This window comes from Chiloscyllium plagiosum, chromosome 3 (assembly GCF_004010195.1).
Source record: "Chiloscyllium plagiosum isolate BGI_BamShark_2017 chromosome 3, ASM401019v2, whole genome shotgun sequence".
In the NCBI taxonomy this organism is placed as follows: domain Eukaryota; kingdom Metazoa; phylum Chordata; class Chondrichthyes; order Orectolobiformes; family Hemiscylliidae; genus Chiloscyllium; species Chiloscyllium plagiosum.
In genome coordinates this window covers 68,299,672-68,323,197 of record NC_057712.1, presented here as the reverse complement: position 1 = coordinate 68,323,197, position 23,526 = coordinate 68,299,672, and the positions used below count along the sequence as shown (strand labels likewise).

General features: G+C 39.6%; 1 protein-coding gene across 5 annotated transcripts in view; it reads left to right on the top strand.

Annotated features, from left to right (window-relative positions):
* trmt11 (tRNA methyltransferase 11 homolog) overlaps positions 1-23,526 on the top strand; it is a 97,109-nt gene that overhangs the window by 15,782 nt on the left and 57,801 nt on the right. For 4 of the 5 annotated variants that reach the window (XR_006310362.1, XM_043683880.1, XM_043683885.1 and 1 more), the window contains exons 6-11: positions 3,631-3,765; positions 7,038-7,194; positions 10,077-10,157; positions 12,121-12,285; positions 13,124-13,196; positions 16,743-16,874. Coding sequence is in view for 4 of the 5 variants with exons in the window: in XM_043683880.1 (XP_043539815.1) it covers positions 3,631-3,765; positions 7,038-7,194; positions 10,077-10,157; positions 12,121-12,285; positions 13,124-13,196; positions 16,743-16,874 (743 nt within the window). In the remaining variant the exon portion in view is untranslated. Of the gene's footprint in view, positions 1-3,630; positions 3,766-7,037; positions 7,195-10,076; positions 10,158-12,120; positions 12,286-13,123; positions 13,197-16,742; positions 16,875-22,750; positions 23,519-23,526 lie in introns of those variants that run through there. The other variant, XM_043683900.1, reaches the window with a different exon arrangement.

The window sequence follows — 23,526 nt, the reverse complement described above, 5'->3', positions numbered from 1 at the left end:
TAATTTTATGTTTACCTGTACCAATCCTCGGGGCCGTTATATTAGGATCAGCTCGTATAGCTTCTGCTAGTGGTTCAATTATTAGCGTGAATAACAATGGCGAGAGGGGACATCCCTGACGGCAGCCCCGACCCACACTGAAGCTATCCGAGCCTAATCCATTGGTAACCACAACTGCTTTAGGATCACTATACAATGTTGAGACCCATTTGGTAAACACCTGTCCAACGCCAAACCTCACCAATATGTAAAACAAATATGACCATCCGACCCTATCAAATGCCTTTTCCGCGTCGAATGAAACCACTACTCCTGGTATCTTTCCCTGATGACAAGCTTGAATCATATTCAGAGCCCTTCTAACATTATTGGATGATCTACGGCCCTGAATAAACCCCGTCTGATCCTCCTTTATAATATGTGGCAGTATCCTTTCTAGTCTCAGTGCTAACGTTTTAAAGAGGATTTTAAAATCTACATTTAGCAAGGATATTGGTCTGTATGATGGACAATCTTCTGGGTCCTTTCCTTTTATAAGGATAAGAGAGATATTTGCCTCTTTCAGCGAAGGCGGGAGACAGCCCTGACTATATGCATAGTTATACATGTCCATAAGTGGACCAGCCAGTAATTCTGTAAACTCTTTATAGAATTCAGCTTGAAAACCATCTGGGCCCGGCGCCTTACCATTTTGAAGGTGCCTAATTGCATCAACTATTTCTTGGTGGTATCTTTCCCTGATGACAGGCTTGAATCATATTCAAAACCCTTCTAATATTATTGGATGATCTACGGCCCTTATTAAACCCCGTCTGATCCTCCTTTATAATATGTGGCAGTATCCTTTCTAATCTCAGTGCTAACGTTTTAGAGGGGATTTTAAAATCTACATTTAGCAAGGATATTGGTCTATGACGCACAATCTTCTGGATAACTTTCCTTTTTTAAGGATAAGAGAGATATTTGCCTCCTTCAGCGAAGGCGGGAGACAGCCCTGACTATATGCATAGTTATACATGTCCATGAGTGGACCAGCCAATATTTCTGTGAATTCTTTATCATCTGGGCCCGGTGCCTTACCGCTCTGAAGTTGCCTAATTGCATCAAGTATTTCTTGGACTGTTAGAGTAGCATTTAGGACCAATACCTGTTCCGGAGTTAGGCCCGGAAAGGTCAATTTTTTTAAAAATGACTGCATCCTCCTAGTCCTGTCTTCACAATCCTGCGATTTATATAACTCAGAATAAAATTCTCTAAAGATCGCCTTAATCTTTTTATGATCATGAGTCAAAATACCCATACTTTCCTTGATAGATGTAATAGTCTGAGGGGCCTTTCTTTTCTTTGCAAGAAATGCTAAGTATCTACCCGGTTTGCCACCATATTCATATAACCTTTGTTTTGCAAATAATATTTCCCTCTTAGCCGTTTGAGTAAGCGTAGTGTTTAGAGCTGTCCTAAGAGCCGTAATCCTTTGCAATTTAATAATAGAAGGTCTGTCAGTGTATGCTGTTTCAGCTGCTTTTAAGCGGGCTTCAAGCAGACGCTGTTGTTCTCCCTTCAATTTTTTCTGGGTCGCTGAGTAGGACATGATCAAACCTCGCATGTAAGCTTTGATGGTCTCCCACATCATTGATGGGTTGCTAGCCGTACCTGAATTAATTTCTAAAAAAGTTTTAAATTCTTGAGCAAAGTACTTTACAAATTTACTATCTTTCATTAGGAAGGGGTCCATACGCCAATGCCGAGGGGATGTCCCATTGTTCCTCGCCTTAGTTTCCATATATACAGCAGCGTGGTCGGAAATTGCTATACTACCTATTTTACAGGATGATACGGAATTTAAAAAAATCGAGGGGGCAAAAAACATATCAATTCTGGTATGACATTTATGTGGATTGGAGTAGAAAGAAAAATCTCTGCCCTGTGGATGAAGACATCTCCATACATCTACTAATCCTAATTCTTTGTTCAGATCCACCAATTGTCTAGATCTGGGAGATACTCCTCACTACAAGGACTAAAGTGCTTCAAGGAGAAGACCCAGTATTATCATCTTGGGGCAACTAGCAGTGGGTACCATTCCATGCTTTCCAGTGTCACTCAGATTGTGAGAGAACATCAGGTAGAAACACCAGGAGATAGAGTGGGAATGTGTAAGATGCACGTGTGTTAGGAAAGGACTGATTAGAACTTGCTGTCAGGTCAGAGTGAATCATTGGGAAAGGGTGACTGCTGGTTTGAAGAATTGCATTTGCTGAAGAAAATAACAAAAGATCCTTTGATCTAAGGGTAAGGTGAGGGTAATCTATTGTTTATAGGACTTGCTAGTCAGTCCGAGGTTCAGAGTTCAATTCATTTGTGAAATACATGATGACTCTTCATCGGGAAAGTAACTACGCAACTGCCAGTTAGTGTGAGACACTAAACTGAGACACCAGTGGTTGATGAAAAGGACCTACTGCCTTTGCCTAGCCTGGCTTATTTATGTCTTCAGCCCCTCACTACACAGGTGACTCTTCAGCCTCTTGGTGCATTGAGGGATGTGTAATTTCAGTATCATTCACATCTCATTCCAAGGACAGAATAAAAGGGTGTCCACAGAAGTCAGAGAGAATTTGTTGTGTGTATGTTAAGTTGCTGCACATTAGCATAAGGATAAATACTATCACTGACACCCCCACTGTCAACATCCTGAGAATTGCCATTGACCAGAAACTGAACTGGACTAGCCTTATAAATACAATGACTGCAACAGCAAGTCAGAAGCTAGGAATTTTGCAGGGACAAACTGGCCTCCTGTCACCTCAAAACCTGTTCATTATCAACAAGGCATAAATCAGCAATGGATGGAATATACCTCACTTGCCTGAATGAGTTCAGCTCCAACAACACTCTAGCTTAAGGCCACCAGGGACAAGACAGTTGTCTTGATTCGCGTTACATTCACAAACATTCAATCATTCCACCATTGACAGACAGTAGCAACAGTGTGTACTGTCTACAAGACATACTGCAGAAGTTCATCAAAAATCCTTAGACAGCTCCTTCCAAACCCACGACCACTTCTATCTGGAAGAACAAGGGTATCAGATACATGGGAATATCACCACCAGCATGTCCCCCTCCAACCCACTCACCATCCTGACTTGGGAATGTATTGCTATTCCTTCACTGTTGCTGAGTCAAAATCCTGGAGTTCCCTCTCTAATGTCATTGTGGGTGTACCTACAGCACATGGACTGCAGCAGTTTAAGAAAGCAGCTCACCCACCACCTTCTCAAAAGCACCTAGGGAAGGGCAAGAAATGCTGGCCCTGCCAACAATATCCACAAGTAAATACAAAAATCTCACCAAGCCTGAATTTTCCTACTGAAACTGTGGTTATAAATCACCTATGTCTTATAACTAAAAAGGTGGCCTTCAATGCTTTATAAATATTAGAAAGTAAGAGTGAAGCCTGGGCCATTCCATAAGACGATTATACAAAGTACTGGATACTGTCTTTATCACAAGACTAACATGCCAACCAATGCATTGGTCTAATAATCTAAGTTGTCCAAATGTAAAAAAAAAATGTTCTGATGAACATGTAATTTTGTCTCAAATGTTATTTCATGTTCTTTACAGAGTTTAGACTTTCTTCCCTTTCAAGGAACAGTGAATCTAAAGAATCCAGAGCATGTGTTTTGGTTACTTGAAGACTATGGCACAGATCCGAATAACGCTCCAGAGCAACCCTTTTCTATTTACTTTGGAAGATGGGTGAGATTTGTAGAATCATTTCTTCTATGGAAATTTATTATTCATTGATATTAACATTTTTGTATTCCTCCCTCACTGGATGAATATCCTGTTTGAAGTGCAAACAAGAAAATGTCTGAAGTTTTAACCCCTCATCAGTACTGGTTTAGTTAGTCTGAACATGACTGGTAGTGGAATGGCTCAATTGACCTCCATGCTTAACCTGTGGGGGGACCTACCCAGCCAGGATACCTACTGTAACATGGTTTAAATAAAAATGAATATAGATGTTTAGTATTTTTATGTGATGACTTGCATAGTTAAGTAGCTTGTAAACACTTGAGGGCTCTAAACCCTGTTTTACATTTGGTTTACGAGGGTTTTGGTTATTGGAGTGAGTGAAAACTAGCACAGGGTTTTGTTATGCTGGTCTCCATTCTGAGTCCTGAGCTAAAGTTTTCCTTAGCTAAAGGAGTTGGGTACTTTATCTATTTTATCTTTGTGGTACTGCTGAGATGATATGGCCAATGGAATTCCTTCCCATCCTGCATCTGGTTCCCCAATACACTGTACATTTGAATGAAGCAGATGTGCAGTACTTTAAGACAGTAATGCTCTTGATGCTATTACTGCAGTGAATGATAAAACTGGCATTCCACCAAAAGGGCCCCATTGTGCTACTCTCTTCTATTTGCTTCAGTGACTGTTCAACATCAGAAGTTCAGCTTCCTCCTCCTCTATCAGCTGTGTCTCTGCATGGTAGGTAGTTGCCTACTTCATATAAATACCTGATCCTGGGAATTGTAGTGGAGGCAGGGTTATAACTCTGTGGTGATCTTGCTCCATTCCATTATGTCAGCAGAGCAAGAGCATGAGCCTTTTTTTCCCACACTGTATAGATACATTCCTGAAGAATGGACAATTGATCAGGAGGGAGCAGGGGATATTTATCTACAGTACCCAAAGAATCAGTGTGTTCAAGGGAGGCCAGTTAGAAGGTTTAAAAAAACAAAAATTTCCTCTGTTGAATAATTTAAGTAATTGTAAGTGGTTGGCAGAATTACATCTATGAGGGATGATGGGAGTGCATTCTCAGAAATTTTACATGGTTAGGTGAGATCATGTGTTGCACTTGCTGAATAAACTAATTTTGGAAGGGTAAACTCTGCTACGAGTCCCCATGTGAAGTTATCCCTTCCTGATCTTACAGGATAATCTCTGCTTATGCCTTGTTGTGGCCCTAGCTTTGGAGCTTCTGAAATCGCGTTCTGTGGTAGTGGTGAATTTCCACTCACTGTGGGTATCCCGTTTGCATTAGACATCTGTTTCTGACTTGTCATGATTGATGAGAAAGTGAGGTCTGCAGATGCTGGAGATCAAAGTTGAAACTTTATTGCTGGAACAGCACAGCAGGTCAGGCAGCATCCAGGGAACAGGAGATTCGACGTTTCGGGCACAGGCCCTTCTTCAGGAATGAGCAGAGAGTGTTCAGCAGGAGAAGATAAAAGGTAGGGAGGAGGGACTTGGAGGAGGGGCGTTGGAAATGTGATAGGTGGAAAGAGGTCAAGGTGAGGGTGATAGGTCGGAGTAGGATGGAGGCGGAGAGGTCAAGAAGAAGACTGCAGGTCAGGAGCTACAGGGTGATTGGGTTGGTTCGTCCGGGTGGTCCAGAGGTGCTCCCTGAATCGCTCCGCAAGTAGGCGGCCTGTTTCCCCAATATAGAGGAGGCCACACCGGCTGCAGCGGATGCAGTAGATGATGTGGGTGGAGGTGCAGGTGAATCTGTGGCGGATATGGAAGTTTCCCTTGGGGCCTTGGAGAGAAGTGAGGGGGGAGGTGTGGGCGCAAGTGTTGCACCTCCTGCGGTTGCAAGGGAAGGTGCCGGGAGTGGTGGTTGGGTCGGTGGGGGGTGTGGATCTGACAAGGGAGTCGCGGAGGGAGTGGTCTCCACAGAAAGCTGCTAGGGGGGGGGAGGGAAATATATCCTTGGTGCTGGGTCTGTTTGGAGGTGGCGGAAGTGACGGCGGATGATGCGCTGTACATGGAGATTGGTGGGGTGGTAGGTGAGGACCAGTGGGGTTCTGTCCTGGTGGCGGTTGGAGGGGTGGGGCTCAAGGGCGGAGGAGCGGGAAATGGAGGAGATGCGGTGGAGGGCACCGTAAACCACGTCGGGGGGGAAATTGCGGTCCTTGAAGAAGGAGGCCATCTGTGTTGTCATGATTGATGTTAAGGACTTTCATGTCTCTTGATAGCATCCTTGAATCAGAGCTTCAGACATCTTGCCCATCTCTTGGCATGGGTTATCTGCACAAGCAGTATTTCATAGAATCATAGAATCCCGACAGTGTAGAAACAGGCTCTTCTGCCCAACAAGACCACACTGACTCTCTGAAGAGTGTCCCACCCAAACCCATTCCCCTACCCTATTACTCTACATTTACCCCAGACTAATGCACTTAACTTACACATCCCTGAACACAGTGGGCAGTTTAGCATGGCCAGTCACCTAACCTACATATCTTTAGATATCTTTGGGAATGCATCCATCATCCATCCTGTACATGTGCCCAAGCCAGCCAAACCTTCTGTGCTTCATTAGCATGCTTAGTATTAGTTGCTCTGAAAAGGATTACTTCATTTGTGGACTTAGTGATGCAGCAGAATGCTGAAAATGTGGGCCTTGTAGATGAGCATCTTAGTCCTGTGGGTCAGGGTTGTTGAATGACTGACTGTTTTTTGAGTTGGCAATAGTTAGTGGCTGATTTTCCATTGTAAATGCTGGGCTCTTCATTAATAGACAGGGTGTTTGTCACCGTAAATCCAAGGCAGCAGAATGTCACTGACTACTCTCAGTGATGAGTTGTTCAGTCCGATCACACTTGGAGAGACAACATCATGTTCAATACTAGTTCCCTTGGTGCTCAGGGTGAGGGGCAAAAAGACACAGGAACAGGGCTGATTCTATTTGGGCAACTGATGCAACATCACCCGTAGACAACATTCTCTGTTCAGGACATGCTATCCTTTGTCTTGGCATTCAGTCCTGGTAGATTGAGGAGTTTAAATGATATACAATGAAGGATTCCAGAGAATTGGTAAATTTATTGATTAGTAGAAGCTAGAAATCTTGATTGAAAGTTTTGTATATATCTCATTAATCAAAATGTAAAATATATTGCAGCATTAAATAATTTTCATCAAAAAGACTGGTAATAGTGAATACTTAAAGAAAAAGTTTGGAGAATTAAAATAAGTGAATACTTAATTTGCTGCTACGATCCATTCTGTTTTAGCTTGCTGATGGTCGAAGGGAGTTAATCAACTTATACAGTGTGAAGAAGCGTCATTTCATTGGGAATACCAGTATGGATGCAGGTCTTGCATTTCTAATGGCAAATCACGCAAAAGCAAGAGCTAATGACTTGGTATTTGATCCATTTGTGGGAACAGGTAAATAGAAGGATTTAACAGAAACCTTTAACAGTGCAAGCTTTATTCAACTCTTTTATCTGCTAAGTATTTTATTTATTTTCCCATCATTGTTTAAAACGTTCTAAAGGCATGTAATGCAGACAATGCATAGATGCAATTTAAATAGGTGCTTGATTGTATAGACCTAAATATTGCTGAACAGAGGGATGTGTTGCTGAAGTTTTATTCTGTCTTTCTCATCAGGACAAATGCAAGAATGCCAAATTTCAAATAATCATAACAATTTATCAGATGGTTTAAAAAAACACAAAACCCTCCTTTGGGGATGTTCAGTCTGTTTAAAAAGGACAAACAGAATGTGTCTGCTCAACCAATCAGGGCTGAACAATCCTCATTGAGGCACACAGAGTCTAAATTGAGAACTTTAATTCAGTATCAAATTATGTACAGAGAATCAAAGAAAAATAAAATTTACAGTGAACAGCGATAGAAAAAGTAACATTTTAATTTTGCAGACGCAAACAATCTTTATAATCTGAAGGAATGTGAATCCACACTTAGACAAATTTGCTTTTCAGAGCAAAAAGATTGTTTGACAATAATTAAAACATATTGTGATATTTAAAATTAAGTTGATGCTGAAAGGGACAAGACCAGTCTATATTTGGCTTGTTTGCTGGGTAACTAGTGTTGCAAATGTAAACCCCTGTGTTTTAATGCCTGGTCTTTATGAGGCATTGGTATGGCAAAGCATGTGGAGGAGCAGGGACAATTCATAGCAGGTTTCCCAATTTATTTTTAACTGTACATGTGTGCACATTGCAAGTTGCTGACTGACTTACTGTAATGGCATGACCACCCGTAAGGACACAATATAAGCCTATAAGAAATGGGAGTAGTTGTAGTCCATTTACTGCCCTGAATCTACTCTGCCATTTAATATTAATCATATTCTGACATGGTTATGGTTTTAAATTAATTTCCAGATTGCTGCTCTTAACTCCTTGTAGATCAAAAATTTGTCTAACTCAGCCTTGAATGTATTTAGTAACTATTGATTTGGTTTGAAAATTCCAAAGATTAGCAATCTTCTGAGAGAAGAAATTCCTCCTCACCTTCAAAATAAATGGGAGGCTGCTTAATTTGAAATTGTATCCTTCCGCCTTGTTTTAGATATTTCTGTGAGGAGAAGAATTCTTTCAGTATCTATCTAGTCACGCTCCCTCTGAATTTTACATGCTTCAATATGATCATCTCTTATTCTAAGCTGCAATGAGTACAGGTACAATCGGTTCAACACTGCCCCTTTTATTCAAGGAAGCAATCCAGAGAATCTTTTCTCAGCTGTTTCAGTGCAGTTATTGACACCTTCAGGTAAGCTGGCCAAAACAAATGCACGACTCTAGATATCTTTCATCTTCATAAAAGAAAAAATGCTATGGATGCTGAAAATTAGAAATAAAAACTAAACATGATGAAGATTCTCAGCAGTTCTGGCAGCATTTGTAGAATGAGAAACAAAGTTAACATCAGTTTATTAAATACCTCCCATAAAATGAAGAAATAAAATAATGTTACAGGAGGGCAGCACGGTGGCTAAGCAGTTAGTACTGCTGCCTCACAGCGCCAGGGACCCAGGTTCAATTCCCGCCTCAGGCAACGGTTTGTGTGGAGTTTGCACATTCTCCCCATGTCTGCGTGGGTTTCCTCCGGGTGCTCTGGTTTCCTCCCACATTCCAAAGATGTGCAGGTTAGGGAAATTGGCCATGCTAAATTGCCCGTATTGTTAAGTGCATTAGTCAGGGGGAATGGGTCTGGGTGGGTTGCTCTTCGGAGGGTCGGTGTGGACTTGTTGGGCCGAAGGGCCTGTTTCCACACTGTAGGGAATCTAAACTAATCTAATCTAATCTAATCTAGTCTATTGATAATGTCAATGTTTAAGAAAACACTTATTGATTAAAACAAAAAGTTCAAAACATTGAAAGTCCTTTTGTTAATCGATTATGAAAACTTACTTTCAACGTTTATGGACCATTTTTGGTTTCATGCACTTTTTATGTACTTTATTTCCTTTGTAATTCAAAATGTAGGTCACCCACCTTCTAATGGAACCCGATTCCCAACATAAATTCTAATAAAAGCAGGAAGTGCTGGACAGACTTGGCTAGTCTGAAAGCATTTTTGGAGAGAACAACAGAGTTACGTATCGAGTTGAGTATGATCTTCTATAGAACCCCCACATAAATTGTCTCAGGACCATGTCACACAGGTGCCTCACTTCTCCAAACGGGTGCCCTGGTTATCCAAAATAAATCCACTGAAACGGATCTCCTCTTACCCGGTTTGCACTTTTCACTCACTGGTGAATACAGCCATAATCAGATTTAAATGGAGGCAGCTGACTGGTTGAATGGTAAACTGCTTTCTGCATCAGACAGGAGTATTTGCAAACTTAGCTGCCATGAAAATCAGAAGTAACACACGCAGTGATGGTACTTGTGATTCCCAGGCAATTTTGTCATTTCTGCTATATCGAAGTGGCTCTAAGTCAAATAGGTCTGTTTTCAAATATCAGAACAGTGGAAAATTGATTTCAGTGTCTGCTTTTCAACTGATTCTTGATGGGGATAGTGGATGGAACATTCATGTCTCCTGTAAAAGGTTCTGTTTGAGGTGAGGCAAACTCCCTTCAGGTAGCAAAGGAATATGGTGTTAAGGATTATTAGATGAGGCATGATCTCAATGAATGGCAGAGCAGACTTGCTAGGCTGAATGGCCTACTTTCGCTTCTGTGTCTTATTGTCCTCATATGTTCTATCTCTAAATCCTTCTTAGTGTTAATGGGTGGTCCTGATAGAGAGTTTCATTTTGACATGGCTGTTTTTTTTTGTTTTTCCTAGGTAGTCTTCTTGTAGCTTGTGCCCATTTTGGTGCCTACGTATGTGGAACAGACATTGACTACAACATTATTCATGGGCGTGGTAAGTAACCAGACTTGAAAAGCAGCAAATCTTTTCAAAACATTTTGCAATGTTTAAAAAGGAATATGAGTTTCTTAAAATAAGCAGGAGTAGGTTTATATCTGGCACTTTACCAAGGAAACTGATGTTCATTTGCAAAAGGAAATTGCTTATAAACTTGAATGGGTTAATTTTGGACTTCGGTTTTGAGGTACACTGCAAGGAAACATTCTTTATTTGTGCAGCAGTATTAATGTTTGATTAAAAGTTCCAAAGAAGTTCACAAAAGAAAATGAAAAGTTCAATGGACACCAGGCTCTGGAAAAAGAGATCCGAGTGAATGTTTGAAAGATTTGGCTCAGTCGTACTATTCTTGTCATTGATTTGGACGCTGCAGTTCCCGCTTTGGAGCTTGTTTCAGCTTAGATTATGGATTTTCTTTTTAGTGCTGTACTGGGGTAATGCTAAGTGGTTAGAGGTGGTGTCTTTGGTTGAGATTTTAACCATCAATATGTTCTGAAGGATGTAAACCTTTCCAATGGCTGAATTTACAGAAGGGTAGAATAGGTTTTTTTGTCCTACATTTAAACGCTTAACCACTTGCACTCAACAGATTTGTTGGTTGATCATCTGATTTCTGTTACTACAATATTGCTGTGTGCAGACGTATCCTAAATTCAAGTCTGTAATTAGCTTAAGGGTGTTTGGCACATCTGAGTACCAGAAAGGTGCTGTATAAATGCAAGGGACTTTTTTGATTTAAAAAGAGGGGAAAGAAATTGAGAGATGATGTGTTTCAGGTCAGCAGAATTTGAGTATGAGATGAGGGCAGTGGAAAGCTTTATGGTACAGTAAAGTGAAGGATGACATGGAATGTCAATATTTAGAAGATCATAGGATATATTGATGTGATGTAATTATGTACCGATTTCAAAGATAGTGTAGGGAAGTGTGGTGCAGGGCTGTGATGATCAGCTGATGTTTAGTGTATTGGGAAGATGGAGCATCCAGTTGGTTTGGTCACAGTAAAACTTGAGTGAGCAAGTAAGAAAAGCTGAAGATGCTTGGAAAAGACAGCAGGTTTGGTAGCATCTATTTAAAATTGAACAGAATTAACATTTCAAGTCCAGCATGATTCTTGAGATAGGTATGTGATGGGTTTTATGATGTTGAAAAGGTGGAGATAGGTCAGGCAGAAAAAAATAACAAAGGCCAGGGATATGTTAGAGGCCAAAAGAGATTAATAGTTAAAATGTCTTTAAACTGTAGGGTGTGATAAAGAAACTAAGCATTGCTCCAAACTGTTAATAGGACAACTATATGTAAAAGGCAAAAACATGAAGAAAAAAACCCCATAGTACAGTACTTGGCAGGAAAATTGCAAAATTGAGGGTAGAGTTAATGGTCTGAAGTTGTTGAACACATTGCTGAGTCTAGGATGCTGTCAAGCACCTAAATGGAAGATTAGACACTGTTTCTCAGACTTGTGTGGGGCTTCACTAGAACATTGTGGCAGACTGAGCGCAGAAGTGTGCACATGATGCTACTAGCATCTTTCCAACACTCTGTGTTTTAATTTCAGGTTTTCAGTGTCCATATTTTAGGATATAGGCAATAATGTTTTGCACAAGAATATATGTACATTGACTGGGGGATGTTGTTACACAAAGTAAAATAAGTTCTGTCAGTGATGAATGGCACTGTGGGGGGGTGGGGGGAGCGGTGGAGTCATTATAAGAACAAAGAGCAAAAAACAAATATTCAAAGAAAGTACAGTGCTCCTGAAAGGAGTATAAGATAAAGAAGTGGAAATAGAAGCATCAAAAAAATAAATTGAGGATTGTGGATGTGGAATAAAGAGCTGAAAAGAATCAATTTAATAAAATAAATTTTCCATCTTTTAGTTACACAGTAAATGTGCTGTGCTTTCTATTAAAGTTTATTTTGATTACCATGAAATGATGGGCATTGTATATTTCTGCAGGTAAGGCCAGCAGGAAAAACCAGAAATGGAGAGGACCAGATGAGAACATCCGGGCTAACCTTCGCCAGTATGGCTTGGAGGAATTCTATGTTGATGTGCTTGTTTCTGATGCTTCAAAAAATATTTGGAGGAGAGGGAAGTTATTTGATGCAATCATCACAGATCGTAAGTTGATGTTCCATTATATTTAGAGATAGAAGAGGCTGGGCAACGTATTTTGCATTGTTTGCTGATTAGAGATTTAGTTGCAGGTCAGCAATGCTCAATAATGTTGCTCAAGCTAGAGTTGGATTTAGGTTCAGAGTTTCTCTGCAGAGTGTTGTAGGATTCCATCTTCTGACCTGGTATTGGATAAGAATAGTGAGTAGCATACAACAGGGTGGAGATGCTTTTGGTTGAGTTGGGAGCAGTGAGGAGAGCATACCTATTGGATATCCATTGGGAGATGTGCAAATAGGTTTGGTGAATAAACTTTGGACATTGTATTCGTGTTTTGTAGGCAGACCACTCATCACCATCTCATCACATAGCACTTTACAACCAATTAAACACGTTAGAGTGTGGTTGCTTTTCTAATGCACCTGATAACTCTGTGGTTTTCACTGTAATTCTTCATACAAGTTTGTTTATCTTTTCAAAAGAGGCTGGGTACATTTGCTTGCTCTCCTTGTTGGTGAATGAACTATAATATAATTTGGATCAATACCAAAAGCAAAAATTGGCGTGTTTCTGAGACATGTTTTTTTTCCCCTGGAGCCAGTTTTAAAAATTCCCCTCACTGACTAATTTGCATTTTAAACCATGATTATGTTGTGTTTAAACTTTTATACTGATACTTTTTTAAAAAGCCTTCAGCTATGCCCAGATGTCACTCCATGATTACATTCTTTTGGTAAAATGACTCAATAATCAAGTATAAAACAAAGCAATGAGTGTGACAATTTACAGTTTTCTTTTTGTCGAACCTTTTCCTTATATTGGCAAATATTGTTTTTTTTTCCAGCACCATACGGCATAAGGGAATCCACAAGAAAAACAGGATCACAGAAAGAAGTTTTAAAACCAACAGAAGAATAGTAAGTACTCATTCGATTTGAGCGATTAGCCCATGGTTAAAAACTGTTAATACTAACATATTAATGTTTTAGGTGCCTACTGCAACAGCAGAGTGCTTCCAGAGGAACTACAGTGGATGCATGAGGTTGGTACAGATAGACAAGTGTGGTACACCATGACAGTAGATCATGATAGGAATAGCTATAAGCATCAGCATTATAGAACTAAAGGTTTGAAAATATTTGTAGATTATTTTATGAAGTCATTCGCGCCTTATATGAAAAAGTGTTCACATTAAAATATTATGCTAGCAGCCTTGTGGAGACTTAACAATTTGGTTTATTTCTTCCTTTAGCTGTTGTCTGATCATGCTGTTAAATGCTTCCTTTGCTTGACTGATGCAGACAATTTGAGTTGGTCCAGGAGCTGATTGAGAGCCCCTGGTTGTGGTATTAATTGTGACAGTAATTAGTAGTGTGCTTCTTGGAATAACAGATATACACAGACACAAACAACAGTATGCCAAATGCTCCAGCTTGGGTGCAGGGCTCATCAATTAAAGCATGGAGTATCAAAAAAGGGGAGGTTCAAAATGTGCATTTCTGGCACTGCTGTGTTCTTTTTTGACATAACTTCTTAATATTGCAATTTTTATCCAGACAAAGATTGGAGAAGAGAAGGTTGAGTGAGTACTTTGAACAGAGAGCTCTCTTCCCAGATAGTCTTCCATATTTAACTACTCGGTAACCTGAATACGTTCTGACTTGTGAATGAGATATAGAGGGGAAATTTAATCCTTTCCTCTGCAGAAACTAAGATGAAAGGGATTTAAAATCCTCCAAGTACTTAGTGCTCATTTCCAGTTGTTTTACTATATTATTATTGCTATTCTCTTGGACATTTGAGGCATCCATTTGACGAGGGCAGGTGCTTGGTTGGAGTCCTATAGATAGACAAGGTATTCATGTTACTTTAATTGTGCAGACTCACTATAGAACCAAATGGAACAGAGTGTTACTTTAGGCATCACCGAGGAAGTTTGGATCACTCCCATCCTTCGCTTGCCCTCCCTTCCCAACATTTCTTGAAATTTGCCTGACCAATGGCCTCTGGGCTACCAATGCTTACATGTATAAATGCTACAGACTGCCTCTGAATGCCAGGTAGGGGTGACTGGCTGGATGGCTCGATGATAAATGAGGCCTGGATAAGAAAAAAGATGGGGCTGCCCTCTGACTCTTGACTTGCCGGCCTTCTTTGCAGTTTTGTGCTGCAAGAGGTCAAGTTCAATCACTAGATGGCACTGTTTACCTCTGGCTTTAGCCTTACTTCTGAACTAATTAAAGCACAGGGAGATGGTAAGATACTATAATGTCTTTTTACATTATTACTTTCATTTTGAAGTAATGGGCAAAATGTTTACCTCACAATACTAATGAAATTGCTGAAGATTTATTTAAAAATGATTTAGCATCTTTAAATTGATGATCACAATATCTGAGTACAGGAAAATAGAAATCAGTAAACCAATAGAATGCTGAACTGTATCACCAGAAGATTAAGCGCACTACTCAAACCACAGCTTGAAGTGTGTGTCCTGTTCTGGTCACAGTGAGACAGAAGATATTCAAGTAGGCAGTACAGAAAAGAGCCAAGAGGCTGATCCACACAGTCAGTGATGAAGAGTAATGGACAAACCTGAACCCTTCAGCCTCAAATGGATGAGACTGAGAGAAGATGCGATAGAGGTACATAAAACAGTCAATTTTTATGAAATGTGCATTTCAGAAAGCAAGTTTAAAGTGAACTGCAAGCCAAAGTAGTGAACACATGGAAACAGGAAGCTCTGTGAGAGATCAGAACATATTTCTGGTAGACTAGTAAATGTGAGAACTCTGGAATTAAGAAACAATTAGATGCCTCATCAGGAAAGAAAAGGATTATTCTGAATGAATGTCCACGAGGCACTGAATGACCTTCACACCGATGTTTATCTTGTAAGTGACTCTCTTGCTAATAGAAACCATTAATTTTGTATTCCTCAGGACTACCATTCTTCACTTTGATCAATCTGTTCAACTCCCTCCGCCCCAAAGAAAATTGGAAATGATTGCCAGATGATCTTAATTTAAACATCCTGTTCAAGTTTCTGTTATTTCATTGCATTCATAATTTGTTTTCAGCCTGATCTACAAACCATTATTTTGTCGTTATATATAATACATATATTAAAACATGCATTTTTATAGTCTCTGTAGAGTACAATAAAATATTCATTCTTCAAATTGCAATTAAATTCAGAAGCCACAAAATGTGAGCTATGTTAAAACTATAATAAAACTCTAAGATCACTGTAAGAAGGTAAAACATGTCTCAGATTTTGTAACGTTCTCAAATTGTTAACTTGATATTGTTACGATATTGCAACATTATTGAAATTTTTTGTTCTTTTGAAGTTAATGGTCAATGTTAACCTGTTAAACTTTATTAATAACACCATTGTGCTACCTGTGATTATATGGATGAATGGTTGTTATTTAGGAATTAATTTTATAGAACAAAAAGTTAAGTCTTCACTAAAATTAATGGAAAATAGATTGAAAATTGGCTGAATATTGGCAAAATCTTTAATGGCCCACAGACCTCTAGTTAGCATTGATTTAAAGATTCTGACCCCTTTTAAAAGTTGATCCATACACAGTGGAAAGCTGCGAGTCTTCCCTTTTTGATTGTTAATATTACCTAAAAAATAACTTGGCAGCAGTCTACTGCTTTACAGTTAAATTGAATATGAGTAGTTTACGACAATTTCGAACAGCATTGAGTGTAATGAGGGGGATAGATTTTAAATCTCGTCGTACTAATTTAAAATGAATATGAACTGTAGAAAAACTTTTGACAGTGGATATTGGTGAAGTGCCCATTTGGTGGGTCAGTTACAAGAGAGGATGCCAGAAAAATTCAAAGGGTTTATGTGAAAAGTGATTCACAACAGGCATTACACTAGGCATTAGTGCATATCACTTCGGATATTAGTAAAAACTGAAACCATCCACTCTTGATCCCATAAACACCAATATGGCTCCAGCTTCAACTCTGTCAACCTCCCAGGGTTGTCACCTGGGGTTAACCTCTGATGTATAGAACTTTAGTACCAACTTAACCTTGTGCTTTGCTTTCACCACTGCATTTTCGCTAAAACTGTTTTCTTTCACCCTTGACATTTGAACTGTGTTAGTACTTGTGAAGTGTTAAAGGATCATTTTCACAGTTACATTTGGGCTTAAATGTTCTTTTACCATTTAAAAAAAAAACATTTTTAGGATTGCATACTTGAAAACTGTCAGTTCTGTTAATTGTTTATGAACCAAGGAATTAAGGTGAAGTTTTATATTTGCCCATCTGGTCGTGAAGATTTTAAACTGGCTTCATCAACCTGCTTTACGAGCATGGGAGAAACTTTGTGGTGTTCAAGATCTAAGTAATAAGTTAAAGATATTCACATTGTAAAAAAAGACTTGTCTGCCATCTGAAGAATGATTGTGTTTGATTTTATTACCTTTCAGCACGGAAAGTCACGTCCCAGTCTCCATGAGTTATCACTTGAGTGACATTTTCATTGATCTGCTGAACTTGGCTGCAGAAAACCTGGTCATGAATGGTCGTCTGGTTTACTGGTTACCTGTGCATAAACTTGAGTAAGTGTTTATTTTTATATTTCAGGATAATATACCTTCTTACTTTAGAGCTTTACAATAGCCTGTAATTAAAAAAATCTGTCTTTTTCGTATCTGTCCTAAATGTGGATTCAGTTGACTAGGCCAGGATTTATTGCTCATATTTAACTGGGAGGTGGCAGTGAGTTGCTGCAGTAATTTGGGAAGATTTTACAAATCAAAGAGTAGAGGCAAGGCAAGAGAGAAAGTTGTTAATAATGGAAATGTTAAACAAACCATGACTGGAAGGAATAAAGAATACAAATCCAAGACTAAATCAATAGTTAAGGCTAAGGATACAAAAAGAATTAAATGCTAGAACGGAGGACTCTGCATTTTGATGCATGTAGCATTTGAAACAAAACAGATGAGTAATTAAGAGTGTCAAACAAATAAAAATGATGTAATAGCCATACAGAAACATGGCTGTGCGATACATTGATATCTAAGCATTGAAGGATACAGTGCATTCAGGAAGGTCAAGAAGCTAGGAGAAGGTGATGGGTGGCTCTGTTAATGATCGTATTAACACAATAGTGAGGGATGACCTATGTTCAGGAAACCAGGATGGGAAATGTTAAAAGGAAGAAATCATTGAGTGTGGTGTACAGGCCTCTACCAGTAACCACATGGTAGAGTACAGCACTAAGGAAGAAATAACAAGAGCCAGTTAGAAAGGCATGGTGGTAATCAGGGAAATTTTAATCTCTATGTAGATTGGAGTTTACCCTATTTCTCTCTCCATTGATGCTGCTGAGTTTCTTCAGCACTTTTTTTGTTTTCATTTGAGGAGTTCATAGAATGTTTTCAGAACTTTCTTAGAACAGCATGTTCTGAAGCCAACCAGTGAACAGGCTCCATTAGACGTAGTATTGTGCAGTAAGATAGGATTGATTAAAGTTTTCATAACTAAGGCATCCCAAAGTAGCAATGCCCATCAAATGATTGAATTTTACACTTGGTGTGGGAGAAAGAGAAGAAGGTCTGAGACTTTTTTTTTAAACTTGTGTAAAAAGAAATATTGAGGGCATGAAAGCAGTGTTAGCTAAAGTGAATTGGCAAACTGGGTTAAAGCGTAGGTCAATAGTGATGCAGTAGCAGATGTTTAAAGGGATTTTTCAGAATATAGTGAAAAGATGCATTCCACCAAGGAAGCAAAATTCTAAGTAATGGCCTATCATCTGTAGTAAATAGTAAGGTTAAAGCGATGATCCAACTCAAAGAAAAAACATACAGTTGCACAAAAACAGATGGCATGTCAGAAAATTGGATTAAATATCCAAAAAATACAAAGAATTATTAAAATGTTGATAAGGAAAAACTTCGAGTATGAGAGAAGGCTAGCCAGAAATATAAAGACAAATATTAAGAGTTTCTATAAAGTTTCAAAAGAAGAGTTAACAAGGTGGGTGTTGTTCCTATAGTAAGTGAGTCTACCAAATTGATAATGGGAAATAAACAGATGAATCAAACAGGTGGGCGGCACGGTGGCACAGTGGTTAGCACTGCTGCCTCACAGCGCTAGAGTCCCGGGTTCAATTCCCGACTCAGGCGACTGACTGTGTGGAGTTTGCACGTTCTCCCCGTGTCTGCGTGGGTTTCCTCCGGGTGCTCTGGTTTCCTCCCACAGTCACAAAGATGTGCGGGTCAGGTGAATTGGCCTTGCTAAATTGCCCGTAGTGTTAGGTTAAAAGGGGTAAATGTAGGGGTATGGGTGGGTTACGCTTATGCGGGTCGGTGTGGACTTGTTGGGCCGAAGTGCTTGTTTCCACACTGTAAGTAATCTAATCTAATCTTAACACTATGGCAGGTATTTTGCATTTATCTTCATTAGAGAGGATTCAAGTTAGATCCCAAAAGTTGTGATAAACCAAGATATGGAAGGGAGGGAGGAACTTTGGGAAATCACAATTGGCAGAGAAGTGGTATTGAGTAAAATGGAACTACAGACTGAGGAGCGTCTGGGTTCTGATGGACCTCATTCTAGGATCTTAAGAGAAGTAGCTTGTGAGACATTTGATGCTTTGATTTTAATTTTCAAAATTCAAGCAAAGTCTCATGAGATTGGAAGAGAAAGAATGTAAGTTCTATATTCAAAAATGGAGGGAGAGAGAAAGCAGAAAACTACAGGCCAGTAACCTTAGCATCTGACATAGGGTAATAGAACATAGAACATAGAAAAATCAGCGCAGTACAGGCCCTTTGGCCCTTGATGTTGCGCCGATCCAAGCCCACCTAACCTACACTATTATTAAAAGCGCTATAGCAGGGCATCTAGAAGAGCTCAGGTTAATCAGACAGAGGCAACATGGTTTCAGAGAAAGGAAATATATTTAACCAATCTGATACAGTTTTGTTTGAGGAAGTAACTTGTGCTGTGGATAAAGGACTGATTTTTTTACTTAGATTTCTAAATGGCATTTGATAAAGATTCACATCAAAGGCTGTTGTAAAAAATGAAAACTCTATGCAGGTGGGTGGCATATTGCCATGGACTAAAGAATCCGAGACAGAGAATAGGTTTTCTACAGGTTGGCAGGATATAACAAGAGACGTGCCTTGATCCTCAGCTATTTGCAATATATTTAATTAACTGGGATGAGGTCAGTGCTGTGCTGGATCTAGTTCTAGGGATTGAAGCTGACAGAAGTTTCGAAGTGGCAGTGGGAGAGCATTTTGGTGATTAGACAATAGGAAACAGGAATAGGTAGTCAGCCATTGTCAATTAGTCAAAAGACTAGTATTTTGAATTTGGAGGGAGGCTATGTGGACAAGATGGCTGAGGTAGCTGATCAATTGGCATGCTATGTTAGGAGATAGATCAATAGAGATTTAAGGGGACATTTCAGAATTCTCAAAATAAGTATATTCATATTGTAAAGAATCATGAAGGAAGGATCTATTATAGTTAACTAGATAAATTAGGGAAGGCATTGAATTTAAGGAGAAAGCACATTACTATATATAAGATGATTGGCAGGTAAAGTGATTGGTCAGAATATAGAGGACATCAGAGAATGACTAAAAGTTGAATCAGGTCAAAGAAATTGGAGAATGAGAGGAAGCTAACTGAGAATGTAAAAACAGATAGTAAGAATTTCTACAGGTATTTAAAAAGGAAAGGAAGTAAAGTGGGTTGTGGTCATCTAAAGATTAGCTGTGGGAAGTTACTAATAGATCACAAAGAAATGGCAGGTGAAGTGAACAAATACTTTGCTTCTATCTTCACCTTGGAGGATGCAATAAATATTTCAGTAAAAGACAGAAATCAAGAGGTGAAAGGAACTTCATGACCTTATGTTCTTGAGGAAGGTGGTATCAAATAAAAAGTAGAGCTGTCAGCTGACAAGTTCTGTGTCCAGATGGACTTCATCCTAGGTTCTGAAAAGAGTTGCCGATGAGCTAGTAAATGTATTGGTATTAATTTTGCTAAATTCCCCTGATTTAGGAAAGGTTCTGTCAGATTGACAATTAGAAAATATAACACTTCCTTTCAAGAAGGGAGGGAGGTAGGAAACTATAGGCCAGTTTTGCTTGACTGTTAACATGGGGAAATTGTGCACTCAGAAAAACTCAAGGTATTTAGAAGGGTCAGAATGGTTTTTGTCTGGGGAATGTCATGTTTATCTAATCTGTTGGAGCTTTTTGAAGGATTAAAATGTGCTGTGGATAAAGGGAATCAAATATTATCTGGAAAAGGAAAATCAAGTGTAATTGATATTCCAGGAGACATTTGATAAGTTACTGCATTAAAGATTATTGCAGAAAATAAAAGCTCATGGCTTAGGGGGTAACATATTAGCATGGATAGAAGATCGGATGGCTGGCAGACAAGACAGAATATGCATAAATGTGTCTTTGTCTAATTTGCAGGATGTGATAAGTGAAGTCCTGCAGGAATCTGTTGAGGCTTTTAACTTTTTGCAATTCATCAATTACTTGGATGAGGGGAATGAAGTCATGGAAGCTAAACTCACAGACAACACAAAGCTAGGTAGGAAAATATGTTGTGAAAAGGGTCCATAGATGTTGCAGATGGAAATAGCTATGTTGAGTGTGTGGTTACAATTCTGGCAAATTGAGTATAATGTGGAGAAATGAAAAATGTTTACTCCAACAGGAAGAACTAGAGAATTCTGCGTGTAAAGATCATAATAATAGGGTGGATATGGTCGGAAATTTTAATTTTCTAATCCGAGACTGGGATTGCCATGGTGTTAAGGGTTTAGATCGAGAGGAATTTGTTAAAGTGTGCACAAGAAAATTTCTGATTCAGTATGTGGATGCACCTACTAGAGAAGGTGCAAACCTTGACCTACTCTTGGGAAATAAGGCAGAGCAGGTGACTGAGGTATCAGTGGGGAGCACTTTGGGGCCAGTGACCATAATTCTATTCGTTTTAAAATGGTGATGGAAAAGGATAGCCAGGAGCTAAAAGTTGAAGTTCTAAATTGGAGGAAGGCTAATTTTGATGGTATTAGGCAAGAACTTCCAAAAGCTGATTGGGGGCAGATGTTTGCAGGTAAAGGGACAACTGGAAAATGAGAAGACTTCAAAAATGAGATAACGAGAATCCAGAGAATGTATATTCCTGTTAATGTGAAAGGCAAGACTGCTAGGTGTAGGGAAAGCTGGATGACTAGAGAAATTGAGGTTTTGGTTAAGAAAAAGAAGGAAGCATATGACTGCATAGACAGGAGAGATGAAATGAATTCTTAGTGTATAAAGGCAGTAAAGGTATACTTAAGAGGGAAATTTATCTGCTCCCAGGATGAGTGATTCCACTCCAGGATATCACGGATGTCCTCCTGCTTCCAGGACCGTTATTTCCCCTCCCCTATGATCAACAATACCCTCAATTGCATCTCCTCCATTTCCCACAGCTTTGTCCTTGAACCCCAACCCCCAACCACAACAAGGATAGAATCTCCCAGGTCCTCACATTCCACCCAACTAATTTCCAAATCTATCATCCTCCACCATTTTTGTCACCTACAGTCAGATCTCACCACCAAAACGATATTTCCTTCCCCACACCATCTGCATTCAGTAGGGACCGTTCCCTCTGTGACTCCTTAAGTAGGTCCACGCTCCCCGCCAACCCCTTTTTCATACATGGCGCCTTCCCCTGCTGCCATAGCAGCTGCAAAATACACCTTCCCCCTCACCTCTGACCAAGCCCCCAAAGGATCATTCCAAATCCAACAGAGATTTACTTGCATACCCTTGAAACTCATTTATTACATCTGTTGCTCTCTATGAGGCCTGCTACATTGAAGATACCGGGCGCAAACTTGCAGAATGGTTCAGGGAACATTTCTGATCCATACCCACCAACCAATCCCACCTGCCTGTGGCCATCTATTTCAATTCCCCTTCCCACTCCCGCCATGTCATGTCCATTATGGGTCTCCTCCACCGTCTAAATAAGGCCATCTGCAAACTGGAGGAGGAATACCTCATCTTCTGCCTCAGAGGCCTACAACCACAGGGCATGAACATTGCATTCCCCAGTTTCCAAATCTCCCCTTCCCCGAAACCATCCCAGATCCAACCTTTGTTTTGGCTTCACCCTCTTGACCTGATCTACCGGTTTATCTTCCTTCCCACTTGTCTGCTCCACACTTTCCACTGGCCTATCACAATCACCTCTTACCTTTGACCACCTATTGCCATTCCAACTACCTTTCCCCAACCTCAGATCCCACTCTCTCTATTTCTCAGCCCCCTTCCCTGAAGGGTTATGCCCTGAAGGGTTATGCCCGAAATGTCGACTCTCTTGCTCTTCAGATGCTGCCTGATCTGCTATGCTTTTCTAGTGTCACACTTTATCAACTCTAACATCCTTGTGTCAGCAGCAAAGAACTAAAAGCAATTTGAAGAAACCGAGAGAAACAACTGATCGACTCCTGTGGGCCCGACTGGAGCTAGTGAACTATGTGTCCCTGATTTTGTTTTCCTTTTCCATACCTAATATTCATATCTTTCTTTGTGATTTTGTCTGTTTGTGAAGGGGAAATTAAAAAGTGGTAGAGTTAAATTATTAAGAGTGATGTTAGCAATTCATATTTCCTAATTGCCATTAATTAAAGATAATTTGTTCATAAAAGTGAGTTGTTATTTTGTTAAGTACAGAAGTCTGGTGAGTGTGGCCTTTTAATCTGTGTTTGTCAGTCAGGTAAGTTAGGGACTTTAAATAGTTTGACCAAATCTTTTCACATTGGTGATAACTCCAGGAATAATGGGGCTGTATTTCCAGTGTCCTCGTGAATCATGACATGAGGTGCAGAGGTATTTGGCTGTTCAGTGTACTAGACACAAAAGGTTACTATTGCAGGTACAGCATCTAAGAAGAACAACTAATGCGATGCGATCCTTTGTTACTTTTACGTTCAATTTCTCTGGTAATAAGGTTTGGTGAGCATTGGTGAGACAAAAACTTGAATTGACCAATATGCAGTTTTGGTCTCTGTATTTACATCCTTCCTTAAATAAATTGAAGGCAATTCAGATGGTTTTATTAGATTGGTATCTGGATAGTGGGTTGCCTTAAGAGGATTGGACAGTCCTGGAGTTTAGAAGAGTGAATGTTGACTTGATTGAGCCGCAAAACTGAAAAATGTGTTGCTGGAAA